Here is a 16,535-nt window from a genome sequence, read left to right on the forward strand (position 1 = left end):
GTAATCATATTTCTTATTTTAAAGGATGTGTGCTTTAATTGCTTTAATACCAGCTGTATTTTTATTTTTACTAGGATTAAATGGAGGATTTAATTTGGTGTCAGGGACCCCTGATTGTGTTAGGAAAGGTTTGCTCATTGTCCAGTTTGTCTCAAAGAATTAAACTGAAGTCAAATTCCAGTGTGCTTTTTTTAAAATGTATTATTTTTTTTTTATTTATCCCCCCCCTCCCCTCCTCAAAATATTTAAAGTATATGAAGCAGTAATGCCAGGAGTCTTCAAAATGTGTTAGATCATATACTGCAAATCCTGCAGGTGTCACCAAAGCTGAAATAGTTTAAAACGATGAAAGAATTTCACTTTTTTCCCTTTTTGTGTAGTACCACCCCCCCCCCACCCCACAACTTAAGTTCTAGAAAATCTAGTAAGCCTGGAAAACCAAGCTGTTTGACGGTACAAATAACTGTTTAATAACAATGGGTGTAAATAATAAGGTGAAAATTGTCCACGCATGAGCACCGCCGCAGAAGTACGTATTACCTATGGATTTTACACAAGGCTCGTGTCTGTAAGAGAAGGTTGCATAACAGTGACATCCTGTCATTTTAACCCCTAAGCCTGTTTGCAGCCACAACTGTCCGTCGCAATAGTAGCCAATCAGATGGACGGATATTTCTTTGGGGGCGTTTGCTAAGTTTTTATACGCTTGCGCAATCCTATGTTGTGATTTCTACAGTTGCGAGCAACATGGCTGCATCCGTGGTGCGAGCGACCGTTCGAGCGGTCAGCAAAAGAAAGATACTGGCCACAAAAGCGGCGTTGACACTGGTATGTTAATAATTTTTTGGTTATACATGCATGTGAAGCACTTTATGTGCTGTGAGTACATAGTGCTCGAATAAGGCTGGGGTTAACGGCTGCGTCCGGTATGATGTTAGTTGTGTACGTTGGCTAAGCTAGCTAATCATCTGTTACACGCAGATCAACTTAATATCAACTTTTCTTGACCCTTATTGTAACGCTGCACTTTTTCATGTTGCGTTGACATTCACAATATTTAGAGTAAACACTGTGGCGGTTCTGCAAGCACGACGTTGGGCTCAGCTAGATGCTAACGCTGATAAGTGGCTAGTCAAGACGCCTTTTGTTAGTGTGCTGCTGAAGTTTCTGTACCTTGACAGCAAACCGGACGTTCGTAATATCAAGCAGAGTCACCATTTCAAGTCATACGGTATAAAGTTAAGCTTCTTTTGGGATTTAGAAAAAAAAGTGTCTGGCCTTATTATGTTGTGGATTATGGAGTAAAAGTTGTAACAGGTTTGATTGCAGCCTCAGGTTTGATTATTGAGGCTCGCAAAGAGTTGGCAGCATCGCCAGTGAATAAAAACCACCCCGAATCATATCCCGTATCAGTCCTAAAGAACAGTGGACACATTTCCCATAAGCCAAATGGTAACACTGGTTCGTTTGCTGTGTAAACTCTACATGCTCAGAAAATAGATGGGTCGAGTCTGGTTTCACTGTTTTTGGCCAATAAACTTTAAGTAGTTAACAAATTTTATATTACTTGTAAAATTATTATTTTGAAGTAGTTTTCAAAATAATTGCAATTTTATAGCTATTTAGCTCATGTTCTGGTTTTTGCTTGCATTATATACTGTAACCAAAATCCCCCCAAAGCGGAGGGTGGGTTCCCAGACTAGGTAATTGTACATAAATGTATGACAAATTTAAAGTACCTAGTGTGATATTTAATGTTAATGTAAATAAAATTCTGAGAGTGCACTTGGCGTGTAGTAAGCTCTCAGTACAGGCCAGAGTCATTACTTGTTTTCGTGGGTGGGATGAATATGCTCAGCTATTGGTGTTTCAGCTGATGAGCTCTAGTAACAGTGCTGTTGCAAGATAATGTACTTGCATGGTGGTTTCTGCTGATAACATTAGTGTACTGAAGTGTACTTAAAATAGTGGGACATCCTTCAGTAATGCAATTGCAAATGGTGCCTTACATAAGGGGACTGCCGTTACCCACAAAACCCACTGATAAAGACTGACAAGGAAGTCTGATGTAAGGGAACCTTTGAGATGTGGGCATCCTTGAGTTACTACCACTGCTCTTTACTGTATACATTACTATGGCACGATGAGTTATTTTTAACCTTGTGCTGGTGTGGTAATAAATACACCAGCACAATAAATACACCTATAAGTACATAACTTTGTATTTTAAAAGAACTCTGGGTTGTGACACAGCAACACATGCAGATGATCACAATTTAATGGCGTACAGAAATTGGTATTTTGTGTCACAAATGCCTCCACATTAGAACTCACACACTGGCATTGATACTTTCAGCAACTACTGCTACAGCTGAGGTTGCAGAAGTTCTGGTTATTTTATGACACTGCTGTCCTTTTGGGGGGGGGGGGTAAAGAGTGGATTTTATTTCAACAGCAGCTAAACATTATTTTTCTCTGTTGTTTTTAGAAACAATCCTTTGCCAAATGAATTGTTTGCATCTGAATGCAGTGTAAATTGTAGCTGATGCCAGTAACATTTTAACCTTCTATTGCCTCCTTTTAGACTCCAGCAGCAGTGAGCAAGATCAGATTGTTGTTGCAGGACAGACCAGAATATGTAAGTAATGAATATGGCCAATAAAACATCATCCAATTAAGAAGACAAAGCTTCTTTATACATTGATTAAAAGTGTTCCTTTATTATAGCACCAAATAAAATAAAATTCTGTCATATTGATCTAGTCAGTTAGGTAGCGGACAGGGTTGTTAATCAGTTTCAGCTGCTTTGGTGTTAATGAAATTAACAGCAGGTGCACTAGAAGAGCAACAATGAGGCGACTTCCAAATCAGGAATAGTTTTATAGGTGGAGTCCACTGACATTTTTTTCCCCCTCCCGTGTTTTCTGACAATTTTTCACTACTTTTGCATTTGACTAGGGTTAGTGTCACTAGTGGGGAGGTGATGAGGATATACCTGGACCCTCCAGAGGTTGCACAGGTAGTTAAACTCCTCCAGGATGGCACATTAATGTATGCCATTGCAGTGTCTCCCAGCACAGTCTCAAGAGGATTGATAAGATTCTAGGAGAGCTGGACGGGGCCTTAAAAAGTTCTTAACTCATTAGCAATGTGGGTATCTGCTCCTTTGTGCAAGGAGGAACAGATTGAGCATGGCCACAACCCTACAAAATGAGGCCACTGATGTCAATGTCTCTGATCAAACCATCAGAAACAGACTTCATGAGGGTGGACCCAACATCGTCTGTTGGGCGCTGTGCACACTGATTGGCATTTGCAACAGAATAGGAATGCATACCCAATTCCACCCGTGCTTTTCAGTATGTTCATTGAACATATGTACTGATGTAAAAGGGTTTGAGGAAACCATGGAGAGCATTATGCTGCTTTTTTAGCATGTCCGGTTTGGCAGTCAGTGATTGTCTGGGGAGGCACATCCATCCTAGACTGTCCAGGAGCTCAGTGATGCCCTGTCCAGATCTGGGATAAGATCCCCGGGAGCCTGGCGCGACGTTGTCAAGCATGCATACAAGCTTGCGGGGGCAATACAAACTACTGAGCAGCATTTTGAGTTGCTGCAATGAAATTTCAGCCAAATGGGCTACCCTGCCGCATAACTTTTACACTTTGATATTCAGGGTGTCTTTGAATTCAGTCTTCTGTAGGTTGCTAATTTTCATATCCATCATGTTGTGTGAAATTCTTTTCTTCCTAACACCGCACACAATCCATATCAGTATAGATACACCCCCATCACTAAATGAGCTTTGTCTGTATGGATTAAACAGCAACATGTTCACCTTATTTTTTCATTTGCTAAAGTTTCCTTCTTTTTTTTATGAATCATTTGACTTGAAATTAAATTTAAAAATGTTATAAGGAATATCTGTGGGGAGTAGACTACTAATGTCAGCAAATTGGTTTTTGAATTACAGCTCAAACTGTCAGTTATTTAATTAAAACAGGGACATTCAAGCATTCAGAGTGAGCTTTGCCTCTGTAGAAAGTATTATTGCTACCATTAAATTCACAGGAACAAAAGAAGCATTTTGAGATATGAGTAGTGTCAAGACGGTTTACTAATTAAACTGCAACATTTTACTGAGAAGTATAATAATGTTTAAAAATAAAACTATGAAGATGTATTTTTTTTCTTGTATCATTCATCCTTCCTTTAGTGCATATATTACAAAAAAATAGGGGGGGGAAGTCTGTTAACATATATCTGGTTCTCCATCAGATTGGTTTGAAGGTTGGGGTGAGAACACGTGGGTGTAATGGGCTGACTTACACACTGGACTACACCAAGGAGAAAGAAAAGTCTGATGAGGAAGTAGTACAGGATGGTAAGCTTTGTTTTATAATGAATCCAAGCTGAGAAAGGACTTTGTTGTAAGACTGATTGTGTTTGCCACACTAGGTTCTTGGGTAAGGTAATTGATTGAAAAAGTTTAAGGTTTTTATGTGTTTCCAGGTTCAGCAAGTGCAATTTTTAAAATGTTCCAGGATTAAAAATAAGATTAAAAAAAAAAAACCAAAACTAAATTTAGATGATCTCACATTGAGCTCCCATTTATCTTCTTGGACCCCTCTCGACTCCTTTCAGCATAGTTTGGTTTGTAAGTCTCTCAATGAAAGTCCCATTTTGACCACTTGTACTGTGCACACTCCAATTTCACCACGTACAACTTCTGTTTCAAACCAATCCAAATTTGGTGTGAATAATCATCACACAGACTGTGGTGCATGGCAGCAACTCAGTCATTTACAAAGGATTTATTTTTTCTTTTAGCCATATTAACCTGGGTTAATCTGGTTAACATCAACTCCACAGCTTTCCTTCTTGAGATGCAGGGAAATCTACATTAGGTTAAGTTGAGCATTTTCAGAAGACCATTTCTGTAACATTATCACAGATTGTACTATTTGTGTTTCACTGCCTGTAAACAATCCAACCCTAAACTTCTTAGATAGGGGCCGACCATAAGGCTGTAACCTGATAGTAGTGATGACATTGTTCTGACCTTTTTTCAGGTGTAAGAGTGTTTATAGCGAAGAAGGCCCAGCTGACCCTTCTGGGAACTGAGATGGACTTTGTGGAGTCAAAGCTGTCTAGTGAATTTGTCTTCAACAACCCTAACATCAAAGGCACATGTGGTTGTGGAGAAAGCTTCAACATATGAGCACTATGGAGCCTCAGTCCCCCTTCCCTGCTCCAGACCCTGTCTCACTGATAAAGACTGACAAGGAAGTCTGATGTAAGGGAACCTTTGAGATGTGGGCATCCTTGAGTTACTACCACTGCTCTCCTGCAAACCACTCGTGCATATGTAGTTATGAAATCCATGTATGCATATTGATGCTTAGAAGATTGTAATGCAATTGATGTAGTCAGAACCATCTTGACAAAAACGATTTTTAGGTTCAGATACCTCTGATGTAGACAACTGTTTATACTCGGCTCTGCAACTTTAAAAAAAAAAATCTCTTAGGACCTCAAAAGAAATGACTTTTTAGGTTAAAGCTATGTTATTTCATAAATTCAGTCAGGTCCTGCCATGGCTTGTGTGAGGAGAAAATGATACATGTCCTGAGAACATGTTCACTAAAGCTGAGATCAGATGGGATTTACACTGTTAAACAAAAGGATGAAGCATGATGTTTCAACGTTTGAATCTGTCCTCCAAAACTTGCAGAAAGCCAACAATCAGCTGTTTGACAAACACGCCTTTAAGGTGTGCTATTATCCAGGGTCATGTACCAGTAGTATGCAGAAGTGGAAGAGCTTGAGTGTCTTGAAACTGTTTTATCAGTTTGTAAAAGCTTTTTGAAAAGTATGTATTTATCTCTGTGTGTAAATAACTAAGATTTTAAATCCCTTGAACAACAACAATATACGCACAAAAAAACCCGCACAAAATATGCATCCCTCAAGTGAAACATGAGGTTTCTGTTTTTTCTTTTTGCTTGATGAAAGCCAGGATTTTGTTTGTATAGATGCTCTTAAGATTTGTAACCTGTGCAATATGTCAGTGTATATATGAAAGAAGATTAAATGGATCACACCGCAGCCTGTGCTTCATGTTCTGTTTGCATGTAGGACTCTGACCACCTGTTACTGTCAGAATCATCACAGTTGTCATGGAGATGTGATTCTGTGTCACTGCTGTGCCACAGAGTCCAGTTACTTGAGCCTGCTGCCCACCTGCCTTTGGCCTTTTTTTGCCTACATTTTGTAGCCAGGCTGGAGACAGAGAGGGAGGTACTGTCATTGTGAAAGATTCAACTCTATTTTAGAGCTTTAACAGTGAAATGATGCAATTTCAGTTCACTTTATTGTTGCTTATATTGTAGGTGTTCTACAGTCATGGACAGTCAAAACAAGGATGGCAGCAGAGAGTCTTATGAGCTCAAGGTATTAAAAATCAGTATGTGTAGAAAGATTGCCTTTTTCTCTGAGGTGTTTCCCAAACACCAGCATCAGTCCATGATTTTTCATTAACCATTGCCAAATCTAAATGGTCCTAGTCTTAAGTGTTACTTAAAATAACATGAACACTGAAAGAATTTCTGAAACTCATCAGGAAACAACTGCTCTTTGTCAGAAAGACTCAAGAACAGCTCCCAGTAAAGTTCTACATCACAAATGAATTGGAACAGTAGCTGGGCTAGGCTCTAGCTATGGGTCATGAATGATGGCTGAAATATTTGATTGCCTTGTGCATTTTTTTTTTTTGTGAAACCCCTCATGTACCATTGTCTTTTGTGTGTCTTAGATTTCAGAGTTATTAAAGGGTTTAGCTGAGAGGAAAACATCACCCAATGAGAGCATTCATGCTAACATCAGCCTCTCCATCACAGAGCCAGGAACTTCTTACAATCATGGGAACTTCAGATCTAGAGCTGTCCTCCCTAAAAAACTCTGTCAGCTGTCCACGTGTCAGTATGAGAGGCAAGATCATCTGAGAGAAAGCTTCAGTGCTCCGGTACTCGTTCTTGCCTGCATCCCTGCATCTCAGGCGGGACAAAAGCAACCCACGTTATCATTCCCAGATCCAGTCCTCTTTGCACACCTGGTGGAAAAATCAGAGATCTTTGCCTCTGACTCAGAACAGCTTGAAAAGCAAGAGATATATCCGTACATCCTAGGAGTGCAGGCTTGGAGGAAACGGGAGCAACGTGAACCACAATGTCTGCTGCCTAAACAGTTTCCCCAAACTGGTCAGTAAACAGTTGTAGCTGCAACTGTCACATGTAGGTTAGGGTGAACTAGGCTGAACAAGTTCACTGCTCTTAACTGCTCTAAGGTTGAATAGTAGCCATGGCTATTATGCAGTTACAGCTTAGTTAAGTGTGTTATATATCAGTATTAGTTGGGTGGACATCTAGATTTTGAGTATTCCATTTTTTAATGAAAAACTGCAGGAGAGCAGTTTTTATAACTTTCCATACACTGACATACATTTGGTTAGCCACAAACCTAGGCAAAGATGCATACTTTATTGAAACTGACAAAAGAATATCTAAGATCTGAAAACTAGTTTCTCATGGATTTTTCATGAGCAAATATTTGTTGAAAATCATAATAAATAATAATAAATGTGAGATGTTAAAATGTTTGTAAATTCCCAGTGAGATTAAGAATGGGAGATGATTCACATGATGGAACTCCAGACTTATCAAAAAATTGGAAAATTTTTTAATAAAAATTGGAAATATTTTGATACATATAATTACTAGATCAGCGATAGATCCTTCACTGACTGTTGCTTCATCCTGGTTTAGGGACAACCAACAAATGGTTCTTCAAGGATTTACTGGACCTCCAGAGGAAGCTGTTTTTGGGTGCCTCAAAGAAATCTGGAGCCCTGAGGAAATCTCAGACACCTTGGAAAACTTCACACCACCAGTCAGAATGTTCTTCTTTAATGCTTAGGAAAGTTCAAGACTGACAGAAGAAATAAACTGCAAATGAAACTAGCACTAACACTCAGTGGCAGAGTGGTCATTGAGGCAAGAAATGTATAATTACGTGTCAGAATGGTACCATGTTCCATAAAGCATTCTGAGACTTGAAAAGCATAGTCCTAATAATATGAAATATCCACTAAAATCATTATTAGATATGCAGGGAATAAAGTTAGATATTTTTTTCACCCAAAAAGTAAAAATAAAATATGCAGATTTATAAAGACATCTCAGCACAAACATGTTTCTTATTGTTTCATGCAAAAATAATTTTTAAGTGTTTAGTGGCCAGGTTAATATGTCAAACAACAAAAACAGACATGGATTATATACTCAAATGCATCTTTTTCTGTGTATGACATTGTGAAACTGGCAAGGTTTACTTGTTACTTTTCAGCCAAGGCTTCAAAGGTTCTAATGAGAGCTCCAATAACAGTTAATTGTACCGGAGGTGGCGAGAGATCAAGCTGTGCAGATCTTGTGTAAAGTGGCGTACCTCAGCATTGTCTCCCTGTTTACCTTCCTCAAGAGTGGCTTCTTAATACTCACCTGTCACCTGAGAACGTTTCTGGGTCTTTTTGTTTTTTTGTTGTTGTTTTTTTAGCCCTGCTTCTTTTTGTCCTCCATTTGTCCGTTATTTTAAGCACAGTACACACCACACCAATATATGCCACATTTTTAGCTAATAGTTCTTCAGGAATCAACTTTTTGGTGAATAAGTAATATTACACTGACTATCAATCTGTATTATCGTTTATGTTTTTGCAGATTTAACTAATGAATTGGAAACAAGTTATGTACTTTTACAGTAGGCTGCTAATAACAAAGAACCTAAAGATACAATTTAAAACTGTACTTATCTATTGTATGTAGAAGCAAATTACTTTTTTCATCCATTTTTATATATTTGAATGATTCATAGGTCAGTGTTTAGTGGTTTGAAAACATTAGTAATAAAAAGAAAACTGAAAATGGTCAGATTTATCAGCTTGACTGAAAATGTGTGGCAATATCTAAATAACATTTCTGAAAGACTTTCAGAAAGTTTGATAATGATAGATCCATTCTCTTCCACTTATCTGGACTCAACAGACTTGCTCATAAGACACAAATTTTGAGCATAGTGACTCTTTTCACTTGGCACAGAGGCAACAGCTTATTAACATTAACCTGACGAGGAAATAGAAACAATTTTAGCTTTTACAAGGTCACCCAGTCCTGGTTAATTACAGGTAATGATATTGAGTCTCTCTCACTCTTACACACACACACACACACACACATAAATGACGCAAAGCAAAACAAATCGTCCATCATTTCCTACATGCCAACCCACCAGGTCTAGTGGTGTATAACAGTCTTTTCATGTCAGACCTGCAGAGAATCCATCGACAGCAGTGCTGCACCTTGGTTTAGAACGCAAAGAGAGGAGCACTGCCGAAGCAAATAAGCACATCACAGGTAAGAGAAGCTTATTGTTAAAAAAAAAATCACTAAATTTGCTTATATATTAGTTTATCTTTACTTGATGCCATACAGTCCTGTCCAATTATTTTCAGTTTTCTAAAAATAAATACAAATGTATAAAAGTATCTCAAATGTCAAAACATGTCATCTAATACTTTTGTTAAACCACCTAAATTGAAGCTGATAGTTTTCATTCACGTCTTGGTTATTTGATTTAAAATCTCTGTTGTCTTTGTTCTTTTGCGTTTCTTGCACTCTGCTTTTATATTGAGAATTATACACTGATATGTTTATATTTATTGCAGAAATATCATTGGCTTTGATGCGTGAAGATGATGGTGGAATCAGACTCTGATCACGGTCCAGAGTGTTTGTCTGTATGCAACAAGTCTGCAACTCTGACAGGCCAAGGGCCACCGGTGCTGGTTAATGCCTGGCTGGTCCCCACTTTCTTTGGCTTCATCATGCTGGTCGGTCTAGTTGGGAACTCTTTAGTGATCCATGTTATCACCAGAAGATGAAGACTGTTGCCAATTTCTTTATAGGTAAATATCTCTGAAACACTGCAGTTTTTAGAAAGAAGCTCTCATATGTTTGCTTGTTTTAACTGTTCCATGAAATGTTTTATTTTTTCAAATGTAAATAAAACAAAAATTTGTTTAACATATGATTGAATAAAAAAAAAAAAAACAGTAACTCTGCTGTTCTGTCCCTTTGATTCCTTTAATTTAAATATTTACCATGAAAAGCCATTAACAATGAAATAAAAATAAATGCTAAGACATGTAAAAGACTTCTTCAGCAAGTGAGATACACTACACAGAAACTATGACAGGCTGGAAAAATGAGAGTGGCAACAGAATTGAAACAGAATATCAGTCACCATTAACTGTTCAACATTAATGATGTTAATGACTTCAACAGATGTTAATTCAAACACCATGTAAGTGTTCTGCAATAATAATATAATTGAAAAGTCCAGTGAGACATTAGCTCATTATACAAAGTACATCAGATAACTAATGTGCAGCTTCCAAATAATGCAAAAAAAAAAGAGAAAGAAAAATACTGAAAAAAAAAAGACTTTTTTGAATTTACACTTATAAAAATAAAAAAAATTTTGCACTTTGATAGCTGGTACACAATATCAGTTTAATAATTGGCTAAAATTAAAATACTGCTAATAAAAAAGCACTGCCATAACATCCAGGTTAACATCAAATTAATAAAAATAATAAATAAGGCTGTCAGTTACATTAAAAATTCCTGGTTTATGTCCTTTGTGTTGCTCATGCAGTTGAAATTTCTGTGAAAGATAAGTCTTCCTTGACAGATTTTTCAAGTTTAAAAGTTCTTTACTTACACAAGCTGATGAGGAGCACAGCTTCATGCCTGTTAGTTCAACTTCCTTCTGTCTTTGAAAAATGCCCAGAATCACCACTGAATGAATACCCATAACTATCAGTTATGTAGCATAGCCATCCAGTCTCTTTGGCAATGGCATTACTATCTGTAGACATCCCCAACTTTCTAAGACACATCAGATGATTACACATGAGGCATCTGATTAAACTACATAAGTAAACCATAGCTGTAAATAAGGTTATACCGCTTGAACCACTTGTTAAGAAACATCCTACCATATAACCCCCATTTGTGCAGCATAGCATGGCTCAATCAGCTTGTGGCACTGCTGTGTTTTTTTTAAAGCCTGGGTTGCTTTGATGGCAGCATTCGGCTCCTTTTTTGGGGTTGTATATTTTTCCCGTTCTTCCTGACAATACCCCATAGATCCTGTGAGGCCAGTTAGGCCAGGTCAGGCCAGTTATCTATCAAATCAAGCAGTAATAACATGGTCAGCATGTTATGTTATTAGATGTTTAGTACTGTGGGCAGGTGCTGCTCGAAAAGGAAAACTGGATCTCCATAATGCTTGTTAGCAGATCAAAGAATGAAATGTTCTTCTGGCTGAGACCAGCTACAACATCAGAAGACGACATAGCATGCTGAACACCTTGGTTTCTGGGCCTCTCTACTCTTCCTCCAGACTCTAGGACCTTGATTTCCAAATAAAATGCCAAATTTACCTTCATCTGAAAAGAAGACTGTCACATTGAGCAAAGGTCTATTTAGTGCCCAGATAAGCTCCTCGATATTACAGGGAGTGCAGAATTATTAGGCAAGTTGTATTTTTGAGGAATAATTTTATTATTGAACAACAACCATGTTCTCAATGAACCCAAAAAACTCATTAATATCAAAGCTGAATGCTTTTGAAAGTAGTTTGTAGTTTGTTTTTAGTTTTAGCTATTTTAGGGGGATATCTGTGTGTGCAGGTGACTATTACTGTGCATAATTATTAGGCAACTTAACAAAAAACAAATATATACCCATTTCAATTATTTATTTTTACCAGTGACACCAATATAACATCTCCACATTCACAAATATACATTTCTGACATTCAAAAACAAATCAGCGACTAATATAGCCACCTTTCTTTGCAAGGACACTCAAAAGCCTGCCATCCATGGATTCTGTCTGTGTTTTGATCTGTTCACCATCAACATTGCGTGCAGCAGCAACCACAGCAACCAACAGTACACCTCTCTGTTCAGAGAGGTGTACTGTTTTCCCTCCTTGTAAATCTCACATTTGATGATGGACCACAGGTTCTCAATGGGGTTCAGATCAGGTGAACAAGGAGGCCATGTCATTAGTTTTTCTTCTTTTATACCCTTTCTTGCCAGCCACGCTGTGGAGTACTTGGACGTGAGTGATGGAGCATTGTCCTGCATGAAAATCATGTTTTTCTTGAAGGATGCAGACTTCTTCCTGTACCACCTTCTTCAAGGTGTCTTCCAGAAACTGGCAGTAGGACTGGGAGTTGAGCTTGACTCCATCCTCAACCCGAAAAGGCCCCACAAGCTCATCTTTGATGATACCAGCCCAAACCAGTACTCCACCTCCACCTTGCTGGCGTCTGAGTCAGACTGGAGCTCTCTGCCCTTTACCAATCCAGCTACGGGCCCATCCATCTGGCCCATCAAGACTCACTCTCATTTCATCAGTCCATAAAACCTTAGAAAAATCAGTCTTGACGTTTCAGCTTGTGTGTCTTGTTCAGTGGTGGTCGTCTTTCAGCCTTTCTTACCTTGGCCATGTCTCTGAGTATTGCACACCGTGTGCTTTTGGGCATTCCAGTGATGTTGCAGCTCTGAAATATGGCCAAACTGGTGGCAAGTGGCATCTTGGCAGCTGCACGATTGACTTTTCTCAGTTCATGGGCAGTTATTTTGCGCCTTGGTTTTTCCACACGCTTCTTGCGACGCTGTTGACTATTTTGAATGAAACGCTTGATTGTTCGATGATCACGCTTCAGAAGCTTTGCAAGTTTGAGACTGCTGCATCCCTCTGCAAGATATCTCACTATTTTTGACTTTTCTGAGCCTGTCAAGTCCTTCTTTTGACCCATTTTGCCAAAGGAAAGGACGTTGCCTAATAATTATGCACACCTGATATAGGCTGTTGATGTCATTAGACCACACCCCTTCTCATTACAGAGATGCACATCACCTAATATGCTTAATTGGTAGTAGGCTTTCGAGCCTATACAGCTTGGAGTAAGACAACATGCATGAAGAGGATGATGTGGACAAAATACTCATTTGCCTAATAATTCTGCACTCCCTGTATGAACACAAATACTCAAAATTCCCAACACATTAATTGCATATATTTCTCGTAGTTTCACTTTCTACAAGATATAACACAATAAAATACACCAGACACCACAGATTTAAAAATGTTTTGTTGCACAGTGATAGTAACACCAAATCCACACTTTTAAGCTTAAACTTCAAAACTTACATTTTAACTACTGATTTTATCTATTGTTCTGATTTTATCTGTTTTGATTTTTTTTTTTTACATACTGTTTTGTTTGTTTGTTATTTAGTTTGTTTGTTTGTTTGCTTGTTTTAATCAATTTTAAATCATGCTTTTTATTTGTTTTTGTTTCTAATGTCTCTGTAAAGCACTTTGAACCACCTTGTTGTTGAATTGTGCTATACAAATAAACTTGCCTTGCCTTGCCTAGTAACAGACATACCTTGTGTTCCTGGTTTTCAGGTGACTGCACAGGCGACATGTGTCACTCTGTCAGCAATGAGTGTCGACTGCTGCTACGTGACTTTGTACCCTCTGCAATCTCTGAGACATCGGACGCCTCGGAGGGCTCTGGCCATCTCCCTGTCTATCTGAATAGGTATCATACAAACATACCATGCACACATGTGCACCCACATCACAAATAGGACTCTAGTTATTTAATCCATGAATTTAATGGACAATTAATTATCCAATAATTGATGTGTGCTTGTTTTTCTGTCTATAAACACCATTCTCAAAAAGTTTTTAATTAATTCTGATAAAACTTTGTCAAAAAGTTTTATAATTTAGGACCCCAAAACATCTTATAGGATAGAAAAGAATGAAAATATACTACGGGAAAGAGATGACCTATTATCCATTATCTTCTCCTATATAAGGTTTGTGTAATCAAAACAAACATCTGCTACACTTATAGGATTTTACTTGGATTACAAACATCTTAAAGTACATTTCAAAGAACAAATACAACAAAATGAATATACACAAAATGCAGTACTGTTCCCTCAAAGGTAAATCCTGTCCAGAGAGTGAGCTGCCTTCGCGAAGGTTTGCACTTCTCTGAGTGCTTCTTGTTATTTTTTATTTGCCACAGTATAAGAAGGGAAACTACATGCCATGTCCCCTCTTCTGTCCATCCCTGTCGCTGGAGGTGGGATACTGCTGGTTCGGTCCTCAGACATACTGCAATGATGTTTTTCCCTCTGCCCATCTCCAGAGAGCTTTCACCATCTACAGCTTTCTAGCTGTCTACCTCTTACCCCTGCTTACCATCACTGTGTGTTATGCCATCATGCTCAAGCGGATGGGCCAGCCCAGCATGAATCCCATTGGCAGTGGCTACCAAGTAGGAAATTATTTATTTTTCACATATTAAATCCACAGAGAATTTCAAATATTCCTTTTAATTACAAAGACTTGGCAATGCCTCCTTTAATCCAGTTAAATCGTGCAGTAGCAGTATGGGCGCGAGTCTCTCGCATGGTGGTGGTGATGGTGTCTCTATTCCTCGTCTGTCGGGGGCCGATCCAGGTTTGCATCCTCCTGCAAGCTTTTGGCCTCCAGAGTTACATCCTATATAAGGTGATCTCTTTTATTACTGATTAGATGGTCATCGTTTCATTTTTGTTTTATATGTAACACCAGCTCAATACAATAAATGCAAAATCAATATCCTACAGTATTAAAAAGAAAACCCAAACAACCAGCTGTCAAGCAGGGTGATGGGGAGGAAGAGCTCCCTTTTAACAGGAAGACCGCAATTTTTTTTATTGTTGTCAAGGTTTTGGGAAAACTACAACTACAAAACTATTACTCAGATGTTTGGTTATCCCATTGAAGTTTGTTGTTGTGAAAATATCTAGCAAGAAATGACAAGAAGATCCAGATGTAGGGAAGTTTGCAAAACCCCTAACAGGTGTCATCGCTGGTGCAGCTAACCCTTGGCTCCTCTCTAGAACCTCAGAACAAAGTCAAATACACCCAGAATTTACTTTTTTTTTCTCAGGATCTATGTCTATCAAATGCCAGGGGTGGGGAGTGCTAGGGAGTGTCATTTTCAGGGTGTCACTAGGTGAGTATACAGTCTTAGTGTAGCTCTTAAAGGTGTGACAGTGAACAAAAGTACTGTGATGACAGAAACCGATGCTGTCGCTTTAAAAACAGCGACAGCGTTCGATTATTTTCATCTGCCACAGGTTTCTTCCTGTTAAGACGGAGTTTTTCCTTCCAATAGTCCAACATTATTGTAGGTTCTTTACAATATTAAGCACCTTGAGCTGACTGGTGTTGTGATTTGAATTGAAAAACTTGAAAATCGAGTGCGCCTTAATTTTGCATTCACAGCTGAAGATTTGGGGTCACTGCATGTCTTGCTCCAACTCCTCTGTAAACCCGTTTGTGTATGCTTTCACGGGCAACAACTTTAGAAAGGCTTTCAAGCATGCCTTCCCTGCCATTTTGCTGTGGCGCTCAAGAGGGAGAGTCAGAGTGGGAAACACAGACGCAGAGGAAGGAGTAGAGACGGATCATCAGGCACCCAAAGGAGAAGCAGAGATGCACTTTCTTTCATCTGGCCCCTAAAGGCCATGCTGAGCATTTGGACACGGTGCACTCATTGTTTATTTATACTTTCTCCTGAGATGAGAGCAGTCTGATCACTGTAGTGTATGTTTGCTTGGACATGCACACACCCACACACACACACTGAAACATTGTATAATTCCATGTGATCTCTAAAAAGGGACAAACCGGTCAAGCGAGTCTCGTGTGTTTCACGAGCTGCTGAAATACAATTATCTCTGTCACGCTTTTCTAAGTTACGGTTAAATTAATGCTGTCAGCCTGACTGCTAGAGCTTCTGGTTTTACCTTTGTTACAACTTCGTAGAAAAAAACCCCAAACTGTGCCAACAGCAACTGCAATGGACTATTTCCATTTGATAGAAAATTGTCTTGCTGAATCTTTGGTAACACAACACTCTGTGCAATACTGTGCAGTAAACACTCAAACTGACTCAATTTAGTCTGTTGTGCTTACATTTTCAAACGTTTGTTTACTTTCATCTCATCTTTTTTAAAAATGCTCATGTTCACACTTCCACCTTTGACTGTGGGAAATGTTGTTATTTTGAGGACAAATATATAACAAATACATATCAGTCTGCATTTGAGTTTGGTTAGGATTAAGAAGAGATCAAAGTTTAGATTCAAATAGTGAAAACCGTGTCTTTTTTGTCAATTGTGTGTGACAAGGTGGTACAGTGTGCAGCTACTGGTGAGAGTGACTTCAGACGAAGGGCATTTACGTCTTTACGTCCATCCTTACAGAGAGCAGATGTGTAAAAGACACTGTGGGATGTTCATTTTCTCTATCATTGCAGATATTAGACA

General features: G+C 38.6%; 2 protein-coding genes across 2 annotated transcripts; both read left to right on the forward strand.

Moving 5' to 3' along the window:
• Positions 1 to 729: 729 nt before the first annotated feature.
• On the forward strand, positions 730 to 6,103 carry isca1 (iron-sulfur cluster assembly 1). The gene is made up of 4 exons (XM_085368619.1): positions 730 to 828; positions 2,585 to 2,638; positions 4,280 to 4,385; positions 5,074 to 6,103. Exons 1-4 carry the CDS (start codon positions 748 to 750, stop codon positions 5,220 to 5,222), a joined length of 390 nt encoding a protein of 129 aa, XP_085224745.1. The 5' UTR covers positions 730 to 747; the 3' UTR covers positions 5,223 to 6,103.
• A 3,703-nt stretch (positions 6,104 to 9,806) lies between these two features.
• Positions 9,807 to 15,726, forward strand: kiss1rb (KISS1 receptor b). The gene is given in 7 exon segments (XM_085368554.1): positions 9,807 to 9,978; positions 9,981 to 10,019; positions 13,574 to 13,741; positions 14,249 to 14,288; positions 14,290 to 14,491; positions 14,587 to 14,727; positions 15,490 to 15,726. Coding segments are annotated over 7 exon segments (999 nt in total).
• Positions 15,727 to 16,535: the final 809 nt, after the last annotated feature.

This window comes from Diplotaxodon limnothrissa, linkage group LG12 (genome assembly GCF_057381915.1).
Source record: "Diplotaxodon limnothrissa isolate DT_005_m linkage group LG12, D_limnothrissa_male_GT1.1, whole genome shotgun sequence".
Taxonomy (NCBI): Eukaryota; Metazoa; Chordata; class Actinopteri; order Cichliformes; family Cichlidae; genus Diplotaxodon; species Diplotaxodon limnothrissa.

What these genes read in the sequence shown, in the direction of transcription:
- isca1 (XM_085368619.1), top strand. Translation starts at nt 748, where the DNA reads ATGGCTGCATCCGTGGTGCGAGCGACCGTTCGAGCGGTCAGCAAAAGA. An exon ending in CAAAAGCGGCGTTGACACTG is followed by an intron (nt 829 to 2,584) that starts GTATGTTAATAA and finishes GCCTCCTTTTAG; the next exon opens with ACTCCAGCAGCAGTGAGCAA. An exon ending in TGCAGGACAGACCAGAATAT is followed by an intron (nt 2,639 to 4,279) that starts GTAAGTAATGAA and finishes GTTCTCCATCAG; the next exon opens with ATTGGTTTGAAGGTTGGGGT.